The sequence below is a fragment of the Manis javanica genome, chromosome 11 (genome assembly GCF_040802235.1).
Source record: "Manis javanica isolate MJ-LG chromosome 11, MJ_LKY, whole genome shotgun sequence".
Taxonomy (NCBI): domain Eukaryota; kingdom Metazoa; phylum Chordata; class Mammalia; order Pholidota; family Manidae; genus Manis; species Manis javanica.
The window spans coordinates 118,400,547-118,428,536 of NC_133166.1; the positions used below are offsets into that span (position 1 = coordinate 118,400,547).

General features: G+C 52.8%; 1 protein-coding gene across 6 annotated transcripts in view; it reads right to left on the minus strand.

Annotated features, from left to right (window-relative positions):
* Window positions 1–27,990, minus strand: part of FADS2 (fatty acid desaturase 2) — a 117,710-nt gene that overhangs the window by 3,845 nt on the left and 85,875 nt on the right. For 4 of the 6 annotated variants that reach the window (XM_073217667.1, XM_073217668.1, XM_073217666.1 and 1 more), the window contains exons 3-8: window positions 18,410–18,520; window positions 16,602–16,799; window positions 16,373–16,474; window positions 11,471–11,596; window positions 5,625–5,685; window positions 5,168–5,244 (exon numbers count right to left, since the gene is read on the minus strand). In XM_073217667.1, the coding sequence (XP_073073768.1) occupies window positions 5,168–5,244; window positions 5,625–5,685; window positions 11,471–11,596; window positions 16,373–16,474; window positions 16,602–16,799; window positions 18,410–18,520 (675 nt within the window). Of the gene's footprint in view, window positions 1–5,167; window positions 5,245–5,624; window positions 5,686–11,470; window positions 11,597–16,372; window positions 16,475–16,601; window positions 16,800–18,409; window positions 18,521–26,602; window positions 27,101–27,990 lie in introns of those variants that run through there. The other 2 variants (XM_017677329.3, XM_073217665.1) reach the window with 2 other exon arrangements.

The following is a 27,990-nucleotide window of genomic DNA, read 5'->3' on the forward strand; positions in this document are numbered from 1 at the left end:
GGCTGCCCGGCAGCTCCGTCCTCCACACAGCCTTACAGTCAGGTGCCCTGTGGAGCAGGGCCTCCTCTCTGCCACTGAGTCAGCGCACCTGCACTGGACCACAGCAGTAGCCTCCCATCTGTCTCCTAATTTCCCTCTTGCGCCTGCGGCAATCAGAACAGCTGCTTCTAAGCACCAGGCAGACCCCATCTCTCCTCTGCTAAGCCCTCCCATTCCTTCCAAAATAGCCCAGAGCTTCATGGATGGGGAACCACCCTCTCCTCAGTCACCCTGACCCAGCTTGTTCCCACCCCAGGGCCTTTGCATTGTTTCCTCTCCCATCACTTCTGCCCAGAGCCTCGGCAGGGTAGTGATCAGAGCACACAGGCTGGGGGTCAGGCTGCCTGCATTAATGCCTCCCCACCATGGGCTCTGCAGCTGCAGGTGATTTACTCAGCTGTGCCTCTGTTCCCCGTCTGCAGAACAGGGAGTACCTCCCACTGACCTGCTACAGGGTTAAACATGTGCATCAATCAGTGTAGCCTGCAAGTATGAGCCCTAACTGGCCAGGCCCTGCCTTCACACTGCCGTGTCTGCATCCAGGCTGTGTCTGCCTGGAGGTTTCTCCTCCTCTTATCTGCTTGGCAAACTCATCCTTCAATCAGCTGTTCAAGTGTAGCACAGAGAAGGCACATAGTGCATCTGTGGCACCGTGCTGCACTGATGGACAGTGACTGCATTGGGGTAAGGGTGGGGACTTGATAGTATGGGTAAATGTAGTAACCACATTTTCATGTGAAACCTTCATAAGAGTGTATATCAATAATACCTTAATAAAAAAAATCCAGCTGTTCAGTCAAGTCACAAGCATTCAGTGAATGCCTTCTGTGTATCAGGGGCTGAGTTAGGCTGGGGGTAAAAGGAAGTCCTTCAGAAGCCCTGTGTTTGGAAGGGCAGGTTTATAAGGAGATTTCTTAATATCACATGGAAGGTGTCAGAGGTGATGGGAGTGTGGGGTGGGGTCTTGACAAGATCCAGGAATTTAGGAGGCCGCTATTAGGAGTTGGTGCCTGAGCTGGGCTGGGCTGGTGTACCAGAGGCCAGTCAAGCACAGGAAGTAGGAAGCATCTTTGGAGAATGACGACCGTACAAAGAAAAACCCAGACAAGAGAGGCTGCTGTGTGTGTGTGCTGCAGGAGGCCGGCCAGCAGGGGCTACTTTACATACAAGTGACATGATCCAAATAATCCAGCCCAGTGATCCATATACTCCAGCCCAAGGGCTGGAGACTGTGGCCACGTCACACGTGCCTGGGGAGCCTGACCTCTCTGCCTTGCGGGCAATGGAGAACTACTGAGAGCTTTCCCCAGTGGAAGAACATGGTCACATTGGGATCTTAAAACAGACCCCTGCCAACTGGAGGTGGAGAGATTAGGTTATGTTAGGAGCTCAGCCACGGAATGATGGAGACCCAACCCCAGACGCACATCACCAATAGGAGAAGCAGATGCAGAACACTTTAGGTGGCAGATGCAGTTGCATTTGGGGACTGCTTGGTTGTGGGGGATCTAGGCTGGTCTCTGGCATCGGTGCCAGGAAAGGCTGAGTAGGAAAGGAGGAGGGAAGCAGCTGGGGAAGGGCTGGCAGCAGGCTCAGGGCAGACCCTGCAATCATGTGAGGTGGTGTGGCTAAAATGAAGGTTCCTGTGGCCAAGATTCTCACCTGGCCCTGGTTGGCTAGCTCACTACACAAGTGTGGGCAATGCATCATTACTGATTCTATATAGAGAGCCCTGCCCAGTGCTCTGGGCAACACAGTGGCACAGCTGCAGGAGAGCAGAGCAGAGGACACAGGGCCAGAGGACAGCTGTGTGGGCAGAGAGGCCCAGAGGCAGAGACCGGCTTGCTACCTGCAGACTCGCTCTGAGCAGATGGGTTCTAGTGATTGACCTGCCACCGTGGGAATAAAGTTGGGTATAACCCTTTCACCCCAAGAATGTTCTACTATCATTTCTTTGGTCATACTGAATCCATAGTGAACTTGCCTGGGGCTGAAACCCCCAGGTGGGCTTCAAGAGCATGGGGGAAGCAAATACAGTTCACCCTTGAAGAACACAGGTTTGAACCACAAGGGTCCACTTACATGTAGGTTTTTTTTTGTTTCAATAAATGTATTGGGATAATTTTCGAGACTGTGACAGTTTGAAAAAACATCTTTTCTCAACCTGGCTTTAGGGTAAGAATACAATATATAACATACAGCATACAAATACGTATTAGTTGGCTCTTTCTGTTACCAGTAAGGCTTCCGGTCAACAGTAGGCTAATAGTAATTAGGCTTTGGGGAGTCAAAGTTATCCTTGGATTTTTGGCTGTGTGTGGGGTCAGCACCCCTAACCCCTATGTTGTTCAAGGGTCAGCTGTAGTGCAAGTTCCACTCCTACTTTTCATCACATTCACTTTAATTTCTTTTTTGTGTGTATGTAGTACAGCAGTGAATGCATACATATTAATGGGGGTGTTTGCCCATTTACTTTTGTGCAGAGTGACCACAGGACCATGTGACCACTGGTTTCAGGGGTAGGGGGCGAGGGAGATGCAGGGAAACAGCCAGAGAGGCAGAGGTAGGCGATGCAGAATCAGGGAAAATTTCAGGAGGGAGCAGCCAGTGGTGTGAGAAGCAGTGCCCCTCCAGGAAAGGTGAGGCTGAGAAGCAACCCTGGATGTGGTCACGGCCATCCTGCCAGAGCAGCAAAATCTCCCTCCTCAGAGCTCTTCAGAGTGTGCCAGCCCTCTCCTCCCGGCCTCAGTTCTCATCCCCCACATGCCTGGCATCTGGGGCCAGATATTCTTCACTGTGGGAGGCTGTCCTATGTGTGGTAGGACGTTAAGCAGAATCCCTGCTTAGATGCCCAATAGATGCCAGTAACACTCTGTCCCCTACCCCAAGTTATGACAATAAAACATGTCACCAGATACTACCATATGGTCCAACAGAATTGCCCTCCCTGAGGACCACTGCCCCAGGTGCCATGCATTTGGCACCCAAACTCACTGTTACATGAATCAGAAAACTATGGGGCAGGGCATGCCTCCACCCCACACAGCTATGGGCCCAAGGGGCTCCCAGGGTCCGTCCTATCAGCCTGGAATCCCTGGTGCCAAGCTTGGCTGCAGTCAGCTACTGTTTTAGGAGCCCAAGGCTGGAGGCCTGGCCTCCCACCCACTAAACCCTACTCCTGGGCAGGGGCCAGGGCACGGCCGCTGGGGCTCCCCACAGCCAGCAGGCCTTGAAGGGCCTGAGAGGCCCTATCAAATTGTCCTGGCTCTGCTAGCTGACCTGGTTCAGGTACATAGTCTTATTTCCTCTCCTGCTGTCCCTATTTAATACTTTGTTCCCTGAGGAACAAGCACAGTTAAAAAAAAAAATTAAATATTCATGTCGGAGTCATGTGCTAAAAACTGATTAAAATGCCCCAGGAGCATCAGGTAACCCAGCAGCGCAGGGCTCATGATCTTTTTCAGCTGTGACTCCCTCCACTTGCTACCAGATGAATCCTGGGGAACGGCAGCCTCCACAGGGGCAGGACAACGAGGCTCAAATTCCCACCACTGAGCTGATCCAGAAACTGCCTTCCAGCCTGTGCCTGCTGCGTCAGTTAAACAGGTTAAGTGACGCAGCGCAGGTAGCAGTGCTTAACTGTCCCTGTCAGTATGGGCAGAAAGCTCACTCGGGGGGAAACGCACATCCTAGAAGTGAGTGGCATAGGCTCTCCCTGCACAGGGCCTCTAGAATCACACCTCCTCCTTGGCCACCCCCACCTGCCCAGCTCTTTTAGCAAAATCAACAGACACAGTGCCTTTGTCCACAATTTCAAAGAGAGAATGTAAGACAAGGTACTTTGAAGCCCTTAAAATGCTATACAAATATTGTTATTTGAGAATGATTGGTGGCTGGGATGTGGGCGGAGAGTCCAGGACATTGGGAGGCCCAGGTTCTAGTGACCGACCCACCCCTTGGAGTCACCGCGGGCAAGTCCCAAACTCTCAGAGTCTCAGTATCTTCGTTTGTAAAACTGGGTTTAAAGAAAAAAAAGGCTAGTGATACCTACTGAGTGACTGTCCCCTTGGTCCCCAGGTCTCCTGCTGGGGACCCTGCTCTCCAAAGCAGGCTCTGCCTACAGTAACGGCCCCACCTGCCATTCCCTTGCGGGAACCATCTCCTCTGACTTGGGATCACGCCTAGACATCTAGAATAAGCGGAGGACTGCTGTGGGCACCGCACTGTAGGGCCCTGCCTGGGGCCTTTCTCACTGGAGGCAGGATCCAAGGTTCAGCCAAGCCTGGTGTTACAGGCTGGACTGTGCCCCCTCAAATGCATATGGTGAAGTCCAAACGCCCAGGACCTCGCATGACCTTATTTGCAAATAGGTCCATGAGATGTAATTAGCTAAGATGAGGTCATAAGGATGGGCCCTAATTCCCTGCAACTGGCATCCTTATAAAAAGAGGGAAATTTGGACACATATATAGACATGCAGAGGGAAGAGGATGTAAAGAGATAGGGAGAAGATGGCCGAGATCCACAGGCCAAGGAGGGAGGCCGGAACAGACCCTCCCCCACAGCCCTCAGAAGCACTGACCCCGCGGACGCCTCCATCTTGGACTTGTAGCCTTCAGAATGGTGAGACACATTTCTGTTGTTTAACAGAACTCTGTTAACACTCAGCCTCTGGTACTTTGTTCTGCAGCCTTAGCAAAGTAATACATTGTCGTCTCAGCCAATGCCTGGCTGCTCTCTGCTCACCAACCCGAGTGTGGTATGACACGGCTCATGGGGTCTCAAGGGCCACGCAGGGCCACGGGAGGGCCATAGCTACAGAGGGACTGCAGATGGATGGGCCGCAAGTGGCTCTCATCACATTGCCTTCAGGAACTTTCTGAGGGGCTCTCCACAGCCAGTGGCCCCCAGGGGATGCCCCGTGTGCGGGAATCTTTAGGACTGGGGTGCTGTGGCCTCCCTACAACTGGGAAGTTGCCTTCCTGAGAGGGACAAGGCACCCACCCCTTCGGGAGATGCCAGGAGCCCCACAAAGGTACACGGAGGCACAGTGCAGGGGCCCTGGGGGCCGCTCACCCCAGCTACCTCCCTCCCCGCATTCCCGCGCCAGCCACGCCGCGTGACTCACCACCCAGTCCTTGCGGACGATCATGGTCATGATGATCTGGTATTGGAAGTACATGGGGATGAGCAGCGGTGGCCCAACTGTGGGAGAGGCAGTGGCACTTAGAGGCGTCCTGTCCAACCAGGTCCAGGCAAGATCGGGAACAGTGGCGGGCAGAGCGCCAATGCGGTGCCAGCCCTGCGGCTTGAGGGCAGAGGCGGCTGGAGGCCCTGGTGCCAGAGACAGCACCCCTTGCACCCCACCAAGGGGTCAGGGAGTGTGGGGCTCTGGGCAGGTGTTTGGGACTCTAGGCCTGCGTCCCATCGGTACCGTGGGCTGTGAGTGGTCTGCCTGGAAGGCTGCTGCAGCCCCTCTCGTCTGACAGGTTTGGGGTCACTGCGTGGTTGTGAAAGGGTGTCGGGAGAGAGGAGGGACAGATGGCCCCCGGGGAAGCACGAGTCCAGGGAGCCCCAGCACTCACTCAGGAAGAAGTACTCATGTTGGTGGTTGTAAGGCAGGTATTTCAGCTTCTTCTTGCCATACTGAGAAGAGAGCAAAGACCATGAGCCCCAGCAGCCCCCAGGCCCCAGACTCCTGGGCCCACCCGTTCCTCCTGTTCAGGGGCCTCTGACCCTCTCCTGTGAATCTGCACTCTGCGAGTCTCTGGCCCTCTGGGCTCCCAGCCACTCCCACAAACAGTGGCTGGCATTTCCTCAACCCCAGCCAAGTGTGCCGCCTGGGCCCTTGTGGGCAGCCTCCGCCCACGCGCTCCTCCGCAAGCCCAGGAGCGGCACTTCTGAAGCTGAGGTCCGGTTAAGTCACTGCCCAAGGCCACGCGAGGTGGGCCCAGTTGGAAGCTGAACCCAGGAACAGGGACTCAGAGCCCAAATGACAGGCACTAAGTAAATGCTCATTGAGTGAAAGCACAACTGAACAGTTCACACAGGGCATAGGTACCCAAAGGGAGCTCCCTGGCCAGTCTCCACTGCTCTGACTGCGAGAGCCCCAAGGGCATCCTGGAGAGCGGCCCGGAGAACGCAGGCAGGGCCCAGGGAATTGTTAACAGTCACCAGGCTGGGAGCATCTACCTCCCTGGAGCCTCCTGCAATTTCCAAAAGCTAATCGCTCCTCCCAGGTGGATGCTTCTCACTTGAGGATGTCGGCAGGCCACATAAGGCCATCGCGTGGACTCCTCCGGCCACATCTGTTCACCTGGTCCCGCCCAGAGCACCCTGATGCCCAGACACTTCAAGTGAGGAGGGCTGGCCTGGGGCCTGGGCATCCTCCTTGTACAGAGCTGTGCAGGCTACCCTGAGCATGAATCGGTGGGGAGCCATGGCCCCACAGGGTCCCTGGAGCTCTTTCATTCCAGGGCCCAGCCCCGTGGGGACCAGTCCACCTGCTCTTTGGGGACTGAGAACAAAAGAGGCTGCTGAGAGAGAGGCACCTGTTCTTGTGTGTGATACTGTGGGGCTGGAGGGAGCCCAGGCTTGAACTCTGCCCTCCCCAGTGCTAAGACCCTCCACAGGTCACTTAGCACCCCTGAGCCCTGTTTGGCTTCACTGGTTGTTAAGAGGAGCCGATGAGAACATGGGCCTAAGTGCCAAGGGCTGACCCCTGGGACACTGCCTCTCATCCACCCCTAGACCTGAAGGCCGGAGTCACCTTCCTCTGATGGTGTCTATTCTTACTGCTGTTGGGCGATCCAAGCAAGTGACAGATGGAGAAACCTGGCTGTCATCTAGGCCAGTGCCCCTGTTCTCTAGGTGAGAGGGATGTGACTGTCAAAAATCACAGGGAGGGTCCATGGACTCCTGAAAGGAGGGCTCTAGGTGGAAACAAAGCCTAGCCTGTCCTCTGGATGCACATCTTGATGCCCATGGCCATGGTCATGGCACACCTGACCTAAGCACTGCCAGAATCGACCCCTTGTTTCCTGTGGCCTCCTATATCTTGGCAAGGGTCTCACTCCTCCCCCCAAAGTGTGCCCATTTGTGCAAAGGCTGTCATGAAGGCCAGGGCTGAGGCTGGCCCTGGAGAAGTTCTAGCCAGGGTGGCCTCAGAGGCAGCCTCGGAGGAGGGGGCCCAGCCTGGGGTGTGCTGCAGTCCAGATTCCAAGGAGCATGTGGCCTTGGGTAGCCCCTCACCTCCCAGAAGCCAGGAAACAAGCCCACAAGCCCAGTCTTGGTCTGCAGGCTTCTTGGCCCTGGATGGGGGCCCTCCTCCCCACATCTCTGCCTCCCAGGTCATCCCAGTGCACAGCGCCCCAGGCCCAGAGGATGCTCTCAGAAGGACTGAGGGATGGCTAAGCTTCTGGGGGCACAAGGGACTTCATTTGAAGCTGCCTTTGTGCAGCAAGCACTGTTTTTATGGTGCCCTTTGGGGAACAGATTACAGGCCTTCACCCTCCCACCAAGCCCCAGCCCCCAGCCCCAGCAGGGCTGTCAGCCCCTGAGGGTCCCAGGGTTAGGGATGCAGGGCTTGGGGACAATGCAAACAATGCATCTGAGCAAACTGCTTTACCCCCACCCCCATGAGCTCTGAGTTCCTTATTGGTCAAGTGGATTAATGACACTTCACAGGTTTGCTGAGGGGCAGGCAGAGGAAGCGGATATAAATGCACTTGGGGACTGTGAATGCAAGGTCAGTCCCAGTTACTGGTGTGACTGTGGCGACACACCAAAGCGCCACGGAATGCCTGTTCCCCGTCTTGGTGACCTCGGCTGGGGCAACTGCAAGGCCATCTGTCAGTCTCGCTGACCCAGAGAATAATTTTCCTCTGAAAATCAGAAAGAACAACTGAGCTCAGGCGATGCCAAGCCCGGTGTGTGGCTGAGCTCCTGGTTCTCGTGTTCTTTGCCAACGCCTAGCTGAATGAGTGAGGGGCCCAGGGAAGGGACATGGAGAGGTATTTTAGAATGTACCATGCTAGGAGGAGGCACCCCTGGCTTCTTAATTCATCAGAAAGCTGGAGTTAGCTAGCAAACACATCTCCCTAGTGTCCACCACGTGGTGGCCCTGGGCAGGGCCCCGGAGGACCCGGAAGCCCTGCAGGAGCCAGACAGCCTGGGCTTGGATGACAGTGCTGCCTTTTCTAGCTGTGACCTTGGGCACATTATTTCACCCATCTTGGCCTTGGTTGTTCTACCTATAGAATGGGTTTGATGATAACTTCTGCCTCATGGTTAAGCAAGAGTTAAGTGATGTCCTGCATACAGTGCTCAGCCCAGAGCCACGTCTGTGGATTCACTCAGTAAGAGCCTTCCTTCCTCCCTATGGGGGGCAGCTACAGGGCCTGGAGGACCCCCATACCTCATCTCCTCCAGGAGAGCCCTCATCACACATGGAGAAAGCTCGGGCAGGAGACGTCATAGGCAAGATGCCAGGAAGACAGGGTGCTTTCACTCGGGCGAGGGCATGGGTGGCTTGTTGAGTCCAAACCCCAAGGAGGAGATGGTGGTATGCGCAGGGCTCGCTTTGACGGGCCCCAAGCTGGGGCTGAGAGGGTGTACAGGCGGAGGGAGGGGGGTGCGGCCAGTCCTGGTGGCCGACTTCTTGGAGGTCCCTGACCGTTTGCCCTGGCTGGGCTGACTCTCTGTACTCAGCATGCCCCCAGACCACACAGCCAGGCCTGGGTCACCGGCTCAGGGTATGCTGGAGGCTGTGCCGGGGGCTCTTGGGACAAAATGTCTGAGGACTGACAAGGACCTTCCTTGTCCTTTCAGCGGGGGAGGGGGAGGACCCAGGCCCTGCCTCTGGGAACCTGCAAACACACACACATGCAGCACGCACACACAGAAATGAGCAACATGGCCCCACCAAACATGCACAGAATGGCAAGACCACAGGCCCTGGCTCCAGAGTAGGACTGGTCTTTTGGCCTGTTCAAGAAGGTGTGCCTGAAGCAGGAAGCCCCGAGGGTTATCTGCAGACAGACAGGGAGAGATCCCAGGGGCAGGGAAAAGCAGGACCTCAGGCCAGGAGACAGAAGCCCTCACAGCGTCTTGGCCCCCAACAGTGCTACAGGGGCGATGGCCTCCCTGATTCCCTCCATGATACGCCAGAAAGGGGGTGGGGGATAAGCAAAACTGCCCCTGATATCACTACTATTTAATTCTGTCTGGGAGTCCAGGAGTGTCCAAAAACCTACACCAGAAATAAGAGCGTGGGCTATTAGGAAGAACCTTCATTTTCGTTATTTTCAAGGATATGACTGTCTACCCAGGACACTCACTCAAAAGAATCAACTGAAAAACACCTAGTGTCACAGAGATGGATGTGGACACGAGTTGGACATAAGGTAACTTGCCAAAAGTCAACAGCTCTCCTGAGTACCGGAGAAATCCCAACCTGAGACAAAACTATCTAGGATTAAACTGGAAAGGAAACATCCGCGAGGCATACAAAGAAAAGTAAAAATCCTTCCCAAGAGATATGAGACGTGAGTAAATGGAGAAAGATACCTTAGTCCTGGGAGGAAAAACTGAGTATAAAGATGTAAATTCTTTCCAGGAGGGGAGGTCAGCCCACTAATAAGCTCACGGTGACTGGGTAAGCAGGTCCCTGAAACCTCCTATCCCAGCCCCTGCCCTAAAGCCAGCATTCAAGAGGTACTAGGGAGAGGACACGCTAGAAGAGGTTGCACTGGCCACCACACAGAGAGGAAAGATGCCTCTTGCCAGCATAGCTGGGGAGACTAGACTTTGTTATTAGGGGCACACAGACACCTGTCAGGACAGCCAACGGCTTACACACCGAAGCTCCTGGAGGAAGGGAAGGCCTTTGTCTTCACTTATTGGAAGGCCCCAAGAGAATCAGTTCTACTATTTGCACATTTCTAGCCAAAGCTAGCAAACTGTTTCCTAGAAGAAAAACGCAAGTATTTACTTTGGGAGAGAATAAAACCCCTGCCCTGCTGGAGAGACTCCATGCTTCCAAACTACTGAATGGTAGCTTATTTCCTCTGAACTGATGATGTCACAGAAAACCTGTTTCTGTCCAGGTATCCTCTCTGGTTGAAAAGAAACTGAGAGACGAGGTAAAAATCAGAACTGGGGGACAGGCTCACTCCTCTCCTTGTTCCAAGCCTTGGGTGCCATCCCTGTTCAGAATCTTTTGCCCCTCGAATGTGCTCATTCGGCAGATGCTATTGAGCCCGTTCTGCAGAGCCCTATGATGCTTAAGACCTGCATCAAAGCAACAAGGATCTTCTAACCTTCAGTTTACATAATCACGGTATTTCCAAAAAACAAAACATTATATAGTTTTAAAAAAAAACTGAACCCTAACATTAAGGCTGTCACATAGAGATTCTACTCTTTATAAAAAAATGTGTCCAATGAAGACATTCTTTAAATGCATTGGGGCACTTTTATGAAAAGGAACTTAAGAATTAGCAACACCAAATTCTCCTGTCTTATGAAACAACGGGGATTATGAGAGGGCATAGAAATACGACAGAGCACTGGATAGCCCCAGGTGGAGGCTGATGGTCTTAGGCTTTCAGAAGGAGGTCCACGTTTGATAGGCAGCAAGTTGCAGAATAGAATATCTAAGTTTTAATTTGCTTTTAAGAAAGATATGTGCATATTAATACACACAGAAAATATCTGGAAGGATTCATAGCATGGTGCCAACAGTGGTCACCCTCAGGAACATGACATTTACGGCAAAGCAGCAGGATAATGGATATAATAAGAGACTCATTTTAGATTTTATATATTTCTATACTATTTAAGTGCTTGGAACAGGTATGGTCTATATTTATAATTTAAAAAATGAGCTAAGATAAAAATAAGGTGGTGTGGTAGAGTGAAGGAAATGGCCCAGCTGTCAGGTCTGGGGCCTCAGCCTAGACTGACCCCTAAACTATGTGACTGTGTGGACACATCCTCTGCTCCCACTAGGCCTCGCTTTGTCATCTGTGGTGAAGCAGGTTTGACCAGCTCATGTTGAGATCCCTCCCGGCATCAAGGACTGTGACTCTCCAAATAAGGCTTGCTTGAGCTGGTTTTTGGGAACCAAGCTTGAGCCCTGGAGTTGTGCCTTCCTGCTGAACAGGAACCAGATTTCCCTCTCCCCCAGGAAGAAACAGGCTGGCCCATGGGAGGTAGGGAGGCAGCTGACACTAATCAGGAGCTGTGTCCATTCTTTACACGTGAGGCTATTCCATAGAAACGCCAGCTTGAATTCAGGGCGTTTGGGAAAGGTTTCTGTGCAAGAATCAGACACAGGTGTCTCTGGCTGATGACCGACCCCATAGGATTCCTTCCTGCTCCCTGTTCAGGCCAAACACTTCCCACGTCAGCACTGTCCCCTTCATCATACCTCAATGGGCTGCCACTTGCCCAAGACAAACACGTGCAGCATGTTCACGTCTGGATCCTTGTGGAAGATGTTGGGTTTGGCATGATGCTGGAAGTGGCGATGGTTCCACCAGTTGGCAGAGGCACCCTGTGGGGAGAAATGGGGTGAGCAGTGCAGCCGTCTGGGGGACCCATCAACCAGTTTCTACACCTCCAACACCCAGGACTGACGTCTCCATTACACTCAGGGCCCCAGGCCCCTGAATGGAGGTCACTCCATCCCTCCAGGCCTGTTTCCCCAATCATGAGGTGGTGATGGCAGGTGAGGGTGTTTAGTGATCCACAACACGGCGAGCACCTCAGCAGGTGTGGGGTGGCCTCTGCACCCTGCCAGCACCGGGTGAACCCCCATGCCCCTCACCCCTTGCACATCTCCTGTGTGCCTAGCTTGTGCAAGGACAATTCTGTTTCAGGAACCATAAGAAGTGCGCCCAACCATTTGACCCAGCATCTGAGCACCTGAGGGAAATGAACACCTGGCCACACAAAAAATGTGCAGCATTACTCAAAATAACCAAAAGTGGAAATGACCCAAATGTCCATCAGCTGATGACTGGATAAATAAAATGTGGTGGAGCCAAACAATGGGACGCCGTCTGGGTCTGGCCACACCATAAAAAGGTGTGAAGGGCTGACACAGGCTGTTGCATGGATGCCTTGACAACATCATGGTGGGTGAAAGAGATCAGTCACAAAGGACCACATATTGTATGAAATGTCCAGAATAGGCAAATCTCTAGATTTGCGATCGCCTAGGGTGAGGGTTGAGGATGGGTTGGAGGTACGAGGCGGTTTGGAAGTGATCACTGAGAAGCATGAGGTTTCTTTTTGGGGTGACAAGGTACGCTAGAATTAATTGTGATGATGCCTGCCTAAATCTGTGAATGTACGAGTCACTGGTTTGTACACTTGAAATGGGCAAATTGTATAGTATGTGAATTATATCTCAATAAAGCTTTTTAAAAACAAACAAAGAAGACCCCAAGTGGTCCCTGCTTTCGGAGGGCCCACAGAGTATTTGGCAAGGGACAGCCCAACAGACAGAGGGCTTAAACAATCGCTAACATAAATAGCTAAGAGCCTCCTGGTCCTCACACATAAATATAAAGCCAGGACTCTAGGAGCCAGAAGTATTACGCGAGTATTTATTTCAAGGTCATAAATCTCTGTCTCATCAGCTCAAGCTCCTCACCCTTTCTGAGGGCATGCCCCTTCACAAGGCTGCCCAGTGACGCACGGCAGAAACAAGATGTTTCTGAGGCTTCAGCATCAGGACTGTCCCGGTGAACTACTGCTGGATCAACCAATGATCTGGCCTAGGACTGTTCGCTGAGACTAAGACTTCACCCGGAAGATGCTTTTGGCACAGACATGTTCTCTGGATACTAAGAGCCATGTGTGGGAACAGTGAGAAGCAGCTGTGGTCTTTGCTGGGACCTCTGGCCTGTCAGCAGGTGGCCCTCAAAACCCATCAGGGAAAAGGTGATGTCAGTGAGTGAGAGCTTAAAGGGTCAAGGACTTTTGCATTTGATCCTTCCCAGGAGTTTGGCTTCTTTCGGCTAAAAAGATGGATGTGTCCTCTGACTCCTCGATCCTCAGTGGAGGGGCAAGGCATGTTACGGTAAGTGTGATGTTCAGATTACACCATCCAAGAGATGTTTGTTGAGTGAAAAAGTGAAGGAAAGGAAGACAGGCTGTGAATACCACCAGGATGAAGTCAGCAAGGTGGGGCCAACCTGCCCTCCCTGGACGTATGTAAGGACAAAACATTTTTTGATCCTGCTATTCCTCTGCTCTAACTCTCTTTCATTCTAGGCAAAGCCCTACCTACTCTGCACAAACCCCTCCTTCCCAGGCACAGGAAACTTCCCCGGAATGCTGGCCCACCCCGTGTTCTCAGAATGTGGGGCAAAGCCGCCTGCCCTGGGATGAAGCAGTGAGCAAGGGGCAAGCCCTTGTCTAGCGGGGGCGAGTCGGGCATCACGCGGGTGGATGCTCAGGATGCGCCAGAATGAGGGGTGCTTTCCGGATAGAGGGAGGAGCCTAGTGAGAGTTTTAGGGGTGGGGTGGGGAGGGTAGGCTGTTCCAGAAGCCAAAGGAAGGTCCCTTGTTTGGGATGGAGACCCAGGACTGTGGCCAACAGCCCTGGGCTGAACCAGATCGTAGCCTGAGAGAAAAGCAAAAGTGTGCACCCCGAGCTTTAACAGACACAGATTCATTGACAACATTCTCAAAATCCCTTTTTGGCTCATCTTGTTTTCAATTGTGAGAATTGCCAAGTTTGACCATTTTTCTCAGCCAAGCGACAGTCTTAAGTAATTTCTAATTAACTTAAACTGAAATAAAATAATAATTCATTTTCAATATAAAGAATATTTTTAATGTTGAGACTTTTACTATACCAACTCTCCAATGTTTAAAAATTTTCAAGTACTTTAATGTTCTGGGAAAAAAAAAAATCAACCATCAGAAAAAGGACACATGCCAACACATACACAGGGGCACAAAGTTTTTCTTTTGCCTCAGGTGCCAATATGGCTCAGCACAATCCTGATCTTTATTTAAAACATTGATATTTTGTTCATTGTGGATTTTTCTGCATTAATTTTGCTTTTCAAAATATACTGCATTAAAATGTGATTTATCTTGATTACCGTCTTCTCGAGTCCCCTTAAGTCCCCTAGGCAAGTGGCTCAGTTGCCCCTCCCCAGTCCTGGCCGGGGTAGCCAAGAGGAAGTTGTAAAGAGGCTGGCAAGTTTCCAGGTTTCTATCTTCCGACGCAGAGTCTAGATGGCACCAGGCCTCGAAGTCTGCATTTTATCCTAAGTGCAGGGGCTGAGCAATTAACAGGTTTTAAGCAGAGGTGAGACCGCTCAGAACTGTCTTTGCATGAGACAAAGATGGGCTGTGACACCCTTGAAGAAATGTTCACTGGAAGTGGTGTGGGCTGAAGGGAGAGGGGAAGACAGGGTGGGCAGAGCTCACATCCAGAACCCCACAGCCGTGCAGGCTGACAGTAAGAAGCAGGTCCAGCCCCTCAAAGCTCCCAGCATCCTACTCACTGCCCTCACAAGCCTGAGCTAGAATATCCAAGCTGACAGGGCCCTCAGGACCCACCCTGCAGCCAGCCCCCTTTCTTCCCCGAAAAGGGACCAGAGGAACAAATGGAATCCCAAGACTTTGCAGTTGTGTAAAATTGCCAGAGCAATTTCAGACCTAAGCTGTGGTCTTCCTTGCTCTGGTTGTCCCCAGAGGTGCTGCGCAGACCGGCCACCGGCCTGGACACAGCAACATGGCCACATTAGCTGGGGGCTGGCAAACCTGAGTGGAACCCATGTCCTGACCTCCTCTAGTCTTTGAGCCCAAGTAGGCCTGGCTTCCCATTGTCCCAGGGTTCTAATTTCAGAAGGCCACCATTCTACATGGAGGCCAGTCCTCTGGCCTCGTCTCCATCTGATGCAAGAGTTCTGCTTCACGGCCTTCAAGGACTGAGGGACATCAGGCAAGAAGGGCCCTCCCAACTCCCGCCCAGAATCTGGAAACAGGACACAGCCCATCTTTGTTAAATGCATGGGGATAGCATGGGTCTGGAGTGAAATGTTACTTTCTAATACTGAGGAGGGTTTCTTCCAACAGAGAAGAGTATAAAATGAAACAAAGCACTCTACTATGCGCACCCTCTCCCTTCATCCCTGAATTTTTGGAAAGAAACCAGGTTCTCAGGCGGCTCCAGGCTCAGGGCCAGGCAAACTGCTTGCTGTGGAAACTGGTTACTAGTTCAATGGTAGTTCACCCCCAGCCAGATCCCGGGCTGGCAAGCCAATGGCTTGATGCGGTCTGGGCCACAGGGGGATAAGCTTAACCCAGACATATAGCTCTTCCCGAGCCAGGGTGGGAAGGGCCGGAAGTCTTAAGACAGCCTTTCTTGGGGTGCTGCTGGATGCTGGTGCGAGAGGCTGACATGGAAGATGATGTGTGCCAGAGGGAAAGCTGGCAGACTCATTTCCAAACCCAAGGATTATGCCTATCAGATTGGCACAAGGTCACTAGCCAATTCAGCCTGTGTTTTTATAAACTTCTGTGGGTCTGCCTCCTTATTTGAAGGGTGGAGAGAGTAGAACTACCTCTCCTGAGTTTTAAACAACTCGTCCTTTGGCTCAGCTGTTCACTGCACTGATGTCCCTTAGTGAAGGACTTGTAAGATGACAGGATCTCCTTATCATACCCCATATACTTCCAAAGCATATTTGAGATGGCTTACGATAAAGGACTCAGATAAAACAGAACGGTCTCAATAAAGATAAAAGCATAAATGACCCACAATGAAAGGGGAAGATGTGTAAAATGAAATGTAGACTAAGGATAGTTGCTGTTCCAAATCTTTGCTATGAGCTTCCAGGCACTAGAGTTAAAAAAGAAGACTAAATATCAACTCACTCACACTACCCAGTGGAGGAAAGCATACCAATTCATCAAGAGAGACGGCTTCTTTACTGGTCCCAAACTAAAGGTAGTTTATTAGATAGGGTGCAAATACATAATCAATTGAGTCAACAGATCACAGGGGCACATGCCAGTTTTTATAACTAACACTCTGATTTTGGGGGTCTAATGTGATACACACACAGGGCTTAGAAGATCAGAGAGGTGGAGGATCTGGAAGCCTGCAGCTCAGTAACAACCTCCCTTCCCCCTCTCTCTGCCCCTGGCCCTGCCCAGCAGGAAAACGTGGCTCCCGGGTGGGCCTGCCCACTATCCTGCAGCCTCAGACACAGACCTGCTGGGACCCGGTCTCAGAAAAGTGAGGTGGCGCTGCACGAGCTGCTAACCAGTGGGACGGATGCCCAGGGCAGCTGATATTTACCTTTAAGTGGCCAATGATGAACTTGTGGACAATGTGGTTCCATGTGGACTTCCTGTACACAGACAGGTGGCCATAATCATGTTGCAGCCACCCAGCTTGGGCCTGGGGAGAGAGGGATGGAGAGAGCCGCAGATGCTTACAAGTGTCAGCACACGTGCATTAGGCCTCTGTGGGCCAGGGGAGCCAAGGGTGAAGGCTTCAAGCAATGGGTGAGGGAGTCACGCCTCACCTGAGACGTCGCAAGGACAAAGGCCGCGATGATGGTTGGAATCCAGCCATTGCCAAAGTAAAAGACAGTGAACCATGCTACGCTCTCCATGACAATGATGTGGACCAAGAGGAGGAGGAAGAACAGGTGGCTGCTCTTGAACAGGTTCATATCCTCCGCAGTCTTCCTCAGGGCCCGGAAGTCTTCGGTGATCTGGGACTGTTGAGCAAGAACACAGGGAAGGGCTTGGCCACCCAGCTACTCTGGGGAGGCCCAACATCTTCTCAACACCCACTGGACTAGAGAAGCTGTGGCAAGAGGGGACCGACCCACAGGGTGTACCCAAGGGAGCCTACCATGTGCACTCCAACAGTTGTTGTTGACCACATACCTGCCCGGGCCTGTCACAGCCCTGAGGACTGTTTGTGCACAGCCAGTTAAGTGGCAGAGAAAGGATCTGACTCAGGAGCTTGCATTTTGCACACCCACGTTCACAGCAGCATTAGTCGCAATGGGCAAAAGGTGGAAACAACCCATATATCCATTGAAGGCTGAATGGCTAAACAAAACGTGGGCTATACAGACAATGAAATATTATTCAGCCCTACAAAGGAAGGAAATTCTGATACGTGCTGTAGGACGGATGCACCTTGAAGACATTATGCTCAGTGAGTTTAAGCCAGACACAGGACAGATGTTGAATGAGCCCACTTACACCAAGTCCCTAGAACAGGCAAATTCATAGTAAAAAAGGGTCTGCTTTACATGGGTTATGGGGAGGGAAAATGGGGGGATTCATGTTCCACGGGGACCGAGTCTCAGTCTGGGGGTAATGAAACTACGCAACACCATGCCATGTGTTCTGGGCACTCTACTGGGACTGCAGGGGGTTGAACTGGGGGAGACACAAAGCAGTGCAGGATGAAGTCCCAGTCCCCCGAGAGCTCAAGGGAGGCAGGAGAGGACTGGGTGGGCACTGACTGGGCAGGCGGGGCTGGGGTGCCAAGGCAGAGCTAAGGATGGCTCTGGGGAGATGAGAGCATCGCTGGGAGAAAGAGGAAGATGGCAGGCAGGGGCAGGGCAGGGGAGGGGAGAGAGTGGAGGCCAGGGGGCCAACGGCATCCCCTAGGACATACCCAGCATATCTGAAAGGTCGCACAGAATGGCGTGTGGGTAGAGGTGGCCAGGTTTGGGAGCCTGGGTTCTAGGTGGTGAAGAATCTGAGGAGTGAGTGGTTACCGATCATTTAAGCAGCAGTGAAAGGCGGTGGGAGCTAGAGAAGCAAGGTCAGGAGGGAGGGAGTCTTCAGGACAAGGCAGAGAGGAGCGGAACTGCCTGCCTGGAAGGGGCAGGGGAGGCTGGAAGGGGGTGGAAGCTGGAGCCACATGTGAAGGCAGGAAGATGAAACCCCAGGTCAGCTCCAGTGAGGGGTGAAGGCAATCTCATCAGCCCAGAGGGAAAGGCAGAGATGTGGGGACCAGTGGGAGGGGACGGTGATTTCTGGAGGACATGAGGAACAGCCCAGATATCCCTGGGAAGGTGCGATATAATAGTGGGGGTGCTGGGCAAGGGAGGAAGACCCTGTGCCCAGCCTGGCCCCACCAGGAGCCCAGGGGTGAGGAGGCTGGAAATGACTGCTCCAAGGTGAGGGACCAGACCAGGCTGGCAGCAGGAGGAGGGGCCTCCTACAGAGGCTCTGAGTCCTCCTCAACCCCTGGTAATGGGCACTGGCTACCCCTGGACTGGCAGAAGCTCCTGTGGCCTACTCTCCACCTTGGGGGCTTCTCTCCCCATACACAGCCCCCCTTCCTTGGCCTGGTCGGACTTACATTCTTGCCACGGTCCTGGCTGGGCTCCTCAGGGGCTAGCTCTCCAATCAGCAGTGGCTTCATGAACTTGCCCACAAAATCAAGGTCGCGGTGGAAAGCACGGAACGCATCCTGGGGAGCAGAGGGGCAGGTGTAAGCAGGAGGCTCCCCAGGAAGGCAGGGCTTACCAGCAGGAACTCTGCATCCCACCAGGATGCAGAACGGGGATTCCCTTGATCCGGCCCCATATGCTCTCTGGGATTTCGTTCTGGGCAAATCTGCAACTCAGTGCCCAAATGCAGAGACGGGGCTGCCTGGGTCTCTGCCCTGAAGAGAGGCAGAGCTCGCTAAGGGTGTGTGCATAGTGGGTTCCCTTGGGGAGTCAGAAAAAATACCCCTCCAGGCCACAGTGGGCAGGGCCCAGAAAGGACAGGAGTCTCTGCAGGCTCCACAAGCAGGATGCCCAGTGCCTGCCAAACGGCACCACCCACCACCCCATGCACATGGCTATGGAGAAGGGAACAAGGCTAGAGACTACTACAGTCTGGAAGATCTGCTTAGATCATGTTAAACCAGACAAGTACGGGATTAGGTAAGAAGCATTTCTGAAAAAGCTTTTTCATGATTTGAAAGAGTTGAAAATAATTATAAAAATTATGAAAAATATGTTGGGGAAGCTCTAAGCTAGTGTATGTTAAGGTGGTAGCATTATGCCTTGCTTTATTTTCATTATTTTTCAAATTTTCTCTAAAATTTCTGTATCACTTTTAAAATAAAAACAGTAGCGTACATTTTAATCTCTTTTCCAATTACAAAGCAATAATGTGTGTAACTCTGGCCAATTTAGGAAATGTACAGAAGAATAAAGAGGACGATAAATACCACCCACAGTAAATTGTTGCTAATGGTTTAGCATATTTCTTTCCAGTTTCTTTCTAGACAGGTTATAGATATTACACAAATCATCTCACAACAAATACAGCATTTCCATTAGAGATGAGCTGGCACCAGGTCCCCCGGATGAGATATCCCAGGGGGTAAACAACACTCACCCTGCACTGAACCAAGCTTCAGACATTGCTAGGAAAGAGGAACAAGTCAAATGACAACATGAGGAGCAATCACAAAAAAATCAGTGTAGTGGGGAAAGAGTATTATGGGCACGTACACTGAAAAAGAGAACGCAAATGTGGCAAAATGTTGAGATGAGTGAATCTCAGTTGTTCACTTACTCTTTCAACCTTTCTGTATGTTTGGAAATGTTCAAACTTTTAAAAAGATGAAGCTGGAGGAATGGGGGAAAGGCTGACAACTCAAAAAAAGTGTTTTCAACCCCCCATGAAAATACCTGGTGATGATAACTGCCAGCCTTCCCCTACTTCCTTACTGCAACCCTGGCATTGAGTCCTTTTGCCTGGTCTCTCTTCTATTTATGTCTAGAAAGATTTACAAAGCAACACTTTGTGCAGAGGAAAACTGGGCCCAGAGTTTAAAAAAACCGACTGTGTCCCCCTAGCTGAACAGAAAGGGATGTGGTAGGTTTAATCAAGTGTGTTTCTAGAGAAGCGATGTTTGCTCTTCCACGGGCCTGGGCGGTCATGGGAGGCCTGGGTCCGGTGTTGGCCAGCTGCCACTCTGGGCCAGCCACCCCCACCCCACCAGCCACAGGCTCCCCCACAAAGTGAGGACCTTCTTCCCAACTTGGATGCCAGAAGGTGCCAGGAGAGCCCCATGGGGAGCTTCCCAAGTCAGGGCCCAGGTGTTGGTGCAGACTGAAACCTAATTGCCTGCCCAAGTCTGAGCCTAAAAAAGCCCCTTAGCTGGCCCTCTTCAAAGCAGATGTGGCTTCAGGAAATGAACTGGAAGTCTTTAGTAACATAGTTTCCTAAGGAACAATGGTTACATTTGATAAGAAAGTGATCACTCCCTACTCTCACTGAGAGGTAAAGTTCAGTCTGTCAGTAGAGCTCTCCTGTCTCCTCCAGCTGCCCCCACCCCCGCAGGTCTGGGTCATGCCTCCGAGGGCCTTGCCTGGGCCACAGAACCTGGTGGAGCAGACAGACAGGCTCCTGCGCGGCCTGAAGCCACTCCTTTGCTATTTCCCCCGGGTTCTGGGGCAGCCTCACATCCCTGAGGCCAGGGGAAGGGAGGGCGGGATGCCAGGGAGAGCCAGGAGTGCTGTTTACATCCCATCCCTGATGCCTCAAAGCCCTACTGTCCAGATGAAGACTGGAAGGCAGGAAGGTGGCATCCTGTGCTCCAAGCAACAGCCGGAAGGAATCAAGTCCAGGTTCACCTGACTCAGGACTGCTTCCCCACACGCCACACATGCCTGCCAGCTGGGGATGCGGACTGCTGCTGGACTGTCCGGTTGTTTGCGGTAGATCTGGCAGCTTCCCAAAGAAGCCTGGTGGGAACCACCCTAGAACTCACGGTGCTCATTCCTGCGCCTGGGCCTTTGCAGGGCTCTTCTTCCTGCTCCCGTAGCGTGTTGTGCTGGCTTCTCCCAACCACCCCATTGAAATGGCTATTTCAGGACACTGCCCTGTGTCATCATCATCCTAACAGTTACCCAGATCACAAGCTAGATTAGGTACTCACTCTGTTAGCCTTCCCCACTAGGATATAAGCTCCATGAGGGCAGGGCCATGTCTGTCTTGTTTGCTGCAATAACCCCAATGCTCACAAAGCCTCACAGAGGCTCACACGTGAACCTGGGGTTCAGGACCCCACGGCTGTGCACCCTCCAATTTCAGGAGACTTTCCCACTCAGGGTCCTCTGCTGTTTTGTCCTGGGGGCCAGGACCCCACGGCTGTGCACCCTCCAATTCCAGGAGGCTTTCCCACTCAGGCTCCTCTGCTGTTTTGAACAACTGGGCTTATGCTTCTGGAACACCAGAATTCTTCTCCTTCCCCAGCACCCACACACTGGCAGTCAGTAAAACTGCCACATGCTGAGGTTATGCAGGCTAGCCCGACCCCGGACTTGGCCACAGAAGCCGCTAATCGGAGAAGGTCCTGTTTTAGAGATGAGAAGAGGCTGTGGAAGGCGAAGCTACCTGCCCACGAGCACACTCTGAAGGTGCCTAACTCTAGTTTTCTGCTGTTAATACAAAGGCCTCCATCAAAACGAGCTTCGCCCTTCCTGAGAGATGACCACTTTTTGTGTGCCCCCACCACCCAGCCCAAAATGCCACAGATGTGCCCCACACACTTGCAGAGAGTTCCCAGTACCTGCTGGATTACAAAAATAGCTGGCTGGGCAAGGTAGGCCAAGGGGCAAGGCAAACTCAGGGCCAATCCAAATGCTGACTTTGGAACAAGAACTGGAACCAGGATCTGTCTTCATCTGACAGGGAGAGAGGCCAAAGACTCCCAGTAAGAAGGCCCAGGACGCAGGTGAAGAGAAGGGAGGGACAAGGAGGCTGAGAGCTGAGCAACCTGTCCCCAGGTGTGTGCCGTGGGGTGGGGAGGTCAGGCTGCAGGAAGGGGGGCCAGAACACCCAGGCTGCCAAGTGGAAGCCACAGTATGTCACACTTCCTGGCCTTCCCCAGTCCGCACTTCTGCCATCACCCAGCCCCAGCCACCTTTGGCCTGGCAACCTCTTCCCTGACCTGGCCACACACTGGTAGAGCTCGCAGCTCCGCACGCAGCATGCAGCCTCTCAGTGAGAAGTAGGGAGTGATCAGATTTGGTTCTGGCAGCGTCCACCTTCTCTGTAGAGCAAGGGTAGTCACTGGTTCGGCTTCATGCATCAGGGCACTTGCCCGGGACTTGGGAAGTGCCAGAGGAGCAAACTCAGGGCCCCCAGTGCTGCAGGCAGCAGCGCCAGGTACAGGACTGGGGAACGGGGGTTAGAGAGGGAGAAGCATAGGAGGGACCCCAAGTGCACAGAGCTGGAGACAGGGACAGTTACTTCCTGTCTGCAGCAGAGATGCCAGCAGGGCTGAAAGCCCCTGTGCCATGTCCCCTCCAAGGGGAAGATGCAATGGGGGTTGGTGGTGCAGTGCTGGCAGATCGTGAGTTTAGGGCCCTTGGTGAGAAGTCTGCTGCTGTCAGGTCCCTGCCCCCGGCACAACCAGAGGAGAGATTTCATGTGCAGTAAATGCTTTTTCTTTTGGCAAAAATGGAGTCACTAAGGTTTCTTCTTCACACCCCTTCTTTCCCTATTTACTGAACTTACTACTAGTGTGCTGGGGACACGCACACACATTTTAACACACTAGGCTAAAGGGCACACAGTAATGATCCCTCACACCCGTAGAGCATTCTGAAGTTTAAAGAGAGATCTCATACACAGCCCTTGAGCCTGATAATAGCCTTCCCATTTCATAGACATGAAAAGTAGGGTTCATAGCAAATGCCTTGCTTAGGAATTCAGAGCTAGGACTCAAACTCAGCTCCCCTGCTTCTAAATACTGTCCATGGCCTTCTGCCCTTTCTAAAGGAGATCAGGGATTTGTTCCATTTTCAGTGTCTTGCTTTCTCCCAAGAACAGCAGAGGACCAGATTAAAAAATCGAATGAATCTTGACCTCTCCTTGTGACCTATGCAGATAAGGCAGGAAAATCTGGCTCACACAAGGTGGGAATGTGGGCAGGGTTTGGGGGTGCTGGTATCTAGAGGCAGACGGTCCAGAGTCAAGTCCCAGCTTGAGAGGAAGAAAGGAACCCAGCAGATGCGATCACTTGTCTGTGAATTATTTCTCTTTGTGCCCAGGGCCAGCTCAGAGCCATGGAGAAACTGAATAAATGTGCAGTGAATCATAGTTGAAGATCCAAAGTCCCAAGTGGGTTAAGTTCTGCAGCGGTGGGACTCTGCCTGACAAGAGCAGACACCCTTGGGACACAGGTGAGGGTTCCTTTTGCCTACAGCAAGGCAAAGACCAGAGAAGTGCCAGAGGGCCAGAGGGAAGGGGTGAGAGGGAGGAAGGGAGGGAAGGAGGCTGGGAGGACTCAGTGATGGAAGACCCTGAATTCAGGTCTCAACACTGCCACTTGAGCAAGGAGCAAGAAGAGGTAAGAACAGGGCTGATCCGAGGGCTAAACAAGGTTATATGAAGGTGCTTTATGAGCTGCAAACATTAAGCAACTTTTATTCTTACAGGCAAGGCCAAGTTTAACTTCTCTGGGGAGGCAAAGGCAAAATGTCAACTGACTAGGTTACCCATGCTCTTGACTAGGTCATCGTTTTGGTGATGAGGCAGTCCTGATTTCTGAAGTCTTTTTTTCTACAGAAAAAGGAAAATCCCCTATTGAGGCCCCAATTGTAGCACGAAAGGTCTGCTGGATTTCCAGCCTCTTGGGAGCAAGTTACTGCATTGTGATGAGTGCCTAAGAGTGCATCAAAATGCTGCAGGGGCTCCGACCTCTATCTGCTGAGCAGTCCCTCTCCAAATTCGCTAGACCTACAAATCCTCTGTCCGTCCCCTAGCTCTGAGGAAGAAGTCCAGGCCCCAGGGGGCAAAAGCCACCTACCTTCTCAACAGCTTAAAAATAAGGGTCTCTACGGGTAAGATTCCTCAAGGGAGGAACAACCTAAGACAGGCACAGTCGCAGGGGGGCCATCAGGTGAGAATTTGGGGATCAACAGAGGTGAGGCTCAGAACCTCACCCCCCCTGCTTTGAGAGAAATCTTCTGCATCCGTGGATGTCTTGCTGCCCTTGTCTAGCCTGGATTAATACTTAGTCCATAGGCACACACCTGATCATCTGATCATCTACATTTGCCTTCTTACAGCACTAAACTATGTTTTCTACCTTTATCTTGCATCTACCTACCACTTCAGCATTTTATTAAAAATAAAAATAATAATAATAATGATAGGAGAAATGTGGGATCAACATATAAATCAAGTACAAAAATCAAACGAATATTCATATTTGACCTGATTGTTTATAGGTCATAATGCATGATTAAAACCGAAAGTTTCTGTGATGAATGCCCTTGTACTGTTCACCATGTAAGAATTTATTCACTCTGTAAGAATTCGTTCACCATGTAAGAACTTGTTCGTTATGCTTCAGAAGATTGGAGACTGACGAGAATTGGGCTTGAGATGGATTAATGATTGTACATTGAGCGTTGACCCCCCTATACTGAATTTTATTGTTGTTAACAACCATTTGATCAATAAATATGAGAGATGCCCTCTCAAAAAAAAAAAAAAAAAAGGGTCTCTAGATTCCTAACCTATTCCTGCCTCTCCTCAAGTCCCCTTTCCAAACACCCCATAATTCCCATTGCCTTTTCCTAACCGAGACAGTTAAAGAGAGAATCCAACTGCTCATTCCATATGCAACTATATTCTCCGTTAGTGCATTTCATGCCCTAAAAGACTTATATTTGAGGCTTTGGGGACAGGAGTTTCTTTATGTCTTGCTATACCAAATAAGCTGTCATAGATTTTTAACTGTTCTCTCCAATTCCTTTTTGCTTACTTTACATTCTAGCTGTTACATATCTTAGTGTCAATGTATCTGATATCACTCGAATGCATTTATCTAGTGCTCACGACTTATGAAGTTCTTTGCTACATAAGAAAACAGTTTAACACTATGGATGATCAGACCAATCCATTGTATTTGACTTGTCCTTCTAGGCAGGCAAGTTTTTGGTGAAGGCCCGACCTGGGCAGAAGAAACCCTCTGGAATTTACCTATGAAATCGTGAACACGTGAAAACAAGTCCGGCAACATGGAATAGTGGAAAGACCCCCAACCAGGAGTCAGGAGGTCTTTTACTTGAGAAATTACCCTTACCTAACCTCCTCACATGGTTGCACGTAAGTCCAAGTGAGAAAATACACTGATGGTGTTTGAAAACCTTATACCACCTACTTTCTGATGAGCACCACAGACCCAAGGCCCTAAGTTCAAAAGCAGGAAAAGCTGATGGGGCCAAAAGCTGCAGGTGCTATGGCAGACTCTCTTCTCAATCTTGAATACACCTGGACCCTGTTCCTGAAAACAGAGCTGATTGGCTGGCTCCCGGGCTAGGCCTGTTGCATTAAGACTTGGAAGAGGTGGGGAAATCAAGACCTCCACACACCAACAAGGGCTCATACAACTTGGACAGCAAAGGCCCACAAACAGGTCAGCATGCCAGACCTCCAGGTGGAATGATCTACGTCAAGCTTATCCTGCCAGGGCCTCTCCCCTGTTCACCCAGCCCAAGTTCACTATTCTCCCTGATGGCTTCCAGCTCACTGCACCACCTTTCTTCCCTCTGTTCTTTTCCCTCTCTGCCCTTTGAGTCTAGGTGACTCCAGCTGCACCTTTAAGAAATCAGACTGGGGGTTCAGGGATGCAGAGGGGGTGCGGTGTAAACGTGGAGCCACGGGTTTGGTGCATTTGCTGACGATAAGATGGGCAGCTCAGGAGTGCAAGAATGAGGGAAGGGCATTCCTGGCTGGATTTACAAACAGAAGACCATTGAGACAAAGTCCCAGAGTAACCTCTCAGGGTGCAGCTGGACCTGTTGCCAAGCCAGCCCAGTGCTGCTAAGTCCACGGCCTCTCTCCAGCTAGGCTTCGCAACATCCAGCCCTTTTTCCTTCCCATTCCCCACCTCGGTCCCCATGAACGCCGACCCTTGGGGTGGGGTCCTGGTAGTCCGAAGAGCGTGGGAACAGGAGCTACCCGGCAGTCTGAGCAACACAGCCATTGCGGACCTTCGGAGACAAGAATCCAGGCAGGGACGAGCCCGGCAAGGGACTAGCCTTTCTTCCCCGCCCCCTAGATTGGGTGGAGAGTGAGGGACGCGCGCCGAGTCCCACACCTGGCTTCTCTCCCGCTCCTTTCCGCGGCGCCCGGGGCGGCCATCTTCCACGCGGGGCTGGGGGGGGGGGGATTGGCGCCAAGGCCCTGGGCCCGAAAGTCCCCTTTGGGGGGGGGTCCCCGGCTCCGGGTGTGCCCGCGAAAGGCGGAAGCCTGGGTCCCGGCGCGCACGGTGCAGCCTGCACGGTTCTCCACCGCGCCGCTACCTTCCGGGCTCCCAAATCCGATCCCCACAGCAAGTTGGCACCGCTGTCCCAGAGGCTGAGGATGCCGGGGGATGGGAGCTGGAGGGTGGACTCGGTAGACACTTTCCTTTCCCCGCTGGCCGCCCCAAGCCCAAGGCGATGGAGGTCTCGGTTGGCGTCCTGGGACCCGTGTCTCCTGTTTCCCGCCCGCAGCGGTGAGAGGTGGCGGGAGAGCCGCCCGGCAGCCTTACCGTAGCATCTTCCCCCGCGTAGTGCCCGATGACCCGGTGGCCCCCCGGGTGCCGACTGCACCATTTGGTGATGTTGTAGACCTTGCGGTCGATGACAAGCCATTTGTCGGTGCGCAGGTTGTGCCTCTGAATCTCCTCCCAGCTGAAGGTTGGCATCGGGGCCTCGCGCTCGGGGGTCCCCTCGCCCTGGTTGCCCCCTTTCCCCATGCTGCCTGCCCGCCGACCGGGAAGCCCCGTGCACTGCGGCCTCCCGCGCAGGCTGCCCGCGAGTGCCGCCCGGGCCCCGCTCAGTTCGGCTTTTGTCTTCTCCTCCTCCTCCCACCGCGCCCCCTCCCCCAGCCTCCTCGCCTGCGCTCGGGAGTGTCACCGGAATATCCCCGGCTTCCCACTGCCCCCAAGCGGTCGCCTTCTCCGCCCCTCCCTCCGCCCGCCAGTCTGCGGGGGACTTTTGCCTCCAGTAAAAAACTCCGGGGTTGCTCAGGGCCTCGACGCCTCCGGCGCCCGCCCCTCCGGCTGCCCCCGCCCGCAGCTCCGCATCCTCCCGCGTTCGCCGCCGCCGGGGTTTCCACAGTGATCAGCAGAGCGCCTGCACCAATCCGGGCGCGCCGCCCCGCCTGCCATTGGCCCAGGAGGATCTTTCGAAGGCCAGAGGGCCAGAGCGGCAGTCCCCGGCTCCCCCACCCGCCCGCGCGGAGTCGAGCCACCTTGCGGACGGCTACGTGTTTGACCTCCTCCCTCTCCCGCGGCTGCCCGGGCGCCGTGGGAGATCCCGGAGGAGCGGCGCCAGCGGGCAGAGCGGTTCGCCCCGAGCGTGTGAGAGCACCCCTCGCGCTCCCGGGCTTTGCACTTGATGCCGGCACCCTCCTGGGACTGGCTTGTCTAGGTGACTGCCTTCCCCAGCCCGCCGGAATCGGCACTACACACTGTCCGCGCCTTCCGCACTGCTGCCCGCCTGCAGCCTTCCTGGAGAAACAAGCCGGCCTCGGGCCTGTACAGTGCTGTGAACCCTGTAATCAGACGATCTCAGAAAGAAATTGCGGAACCTCTGCTCTGCCTCTTTGTGCTGGGCGCCACGGTGGTGGAAGCAGAGGCGGCCGTGATGGGGGGACCGGGGGCGCGACGCTGAACAGTACGCGGTTCTTGCCCTGGACTCAGGAAACTCAGAGCCTAGCTGGGAGATGAACCTGGTACAATACACGATTAACTGGGCAGTGGCGTAGTACCAACTCTGGGAAATAAAGATGGGGCATCAACAGGATAGGTGGAGGGACAGACACTCCCGGGCCCCACCTGGATGCAGCTGCTTAGGATCAGTGCCCTCTGGGAAGGGGCTCACCTGGAGCCTTGGACTCAGGGTGGCTGGGACAAGTGGGGCAGAAGAATGAACA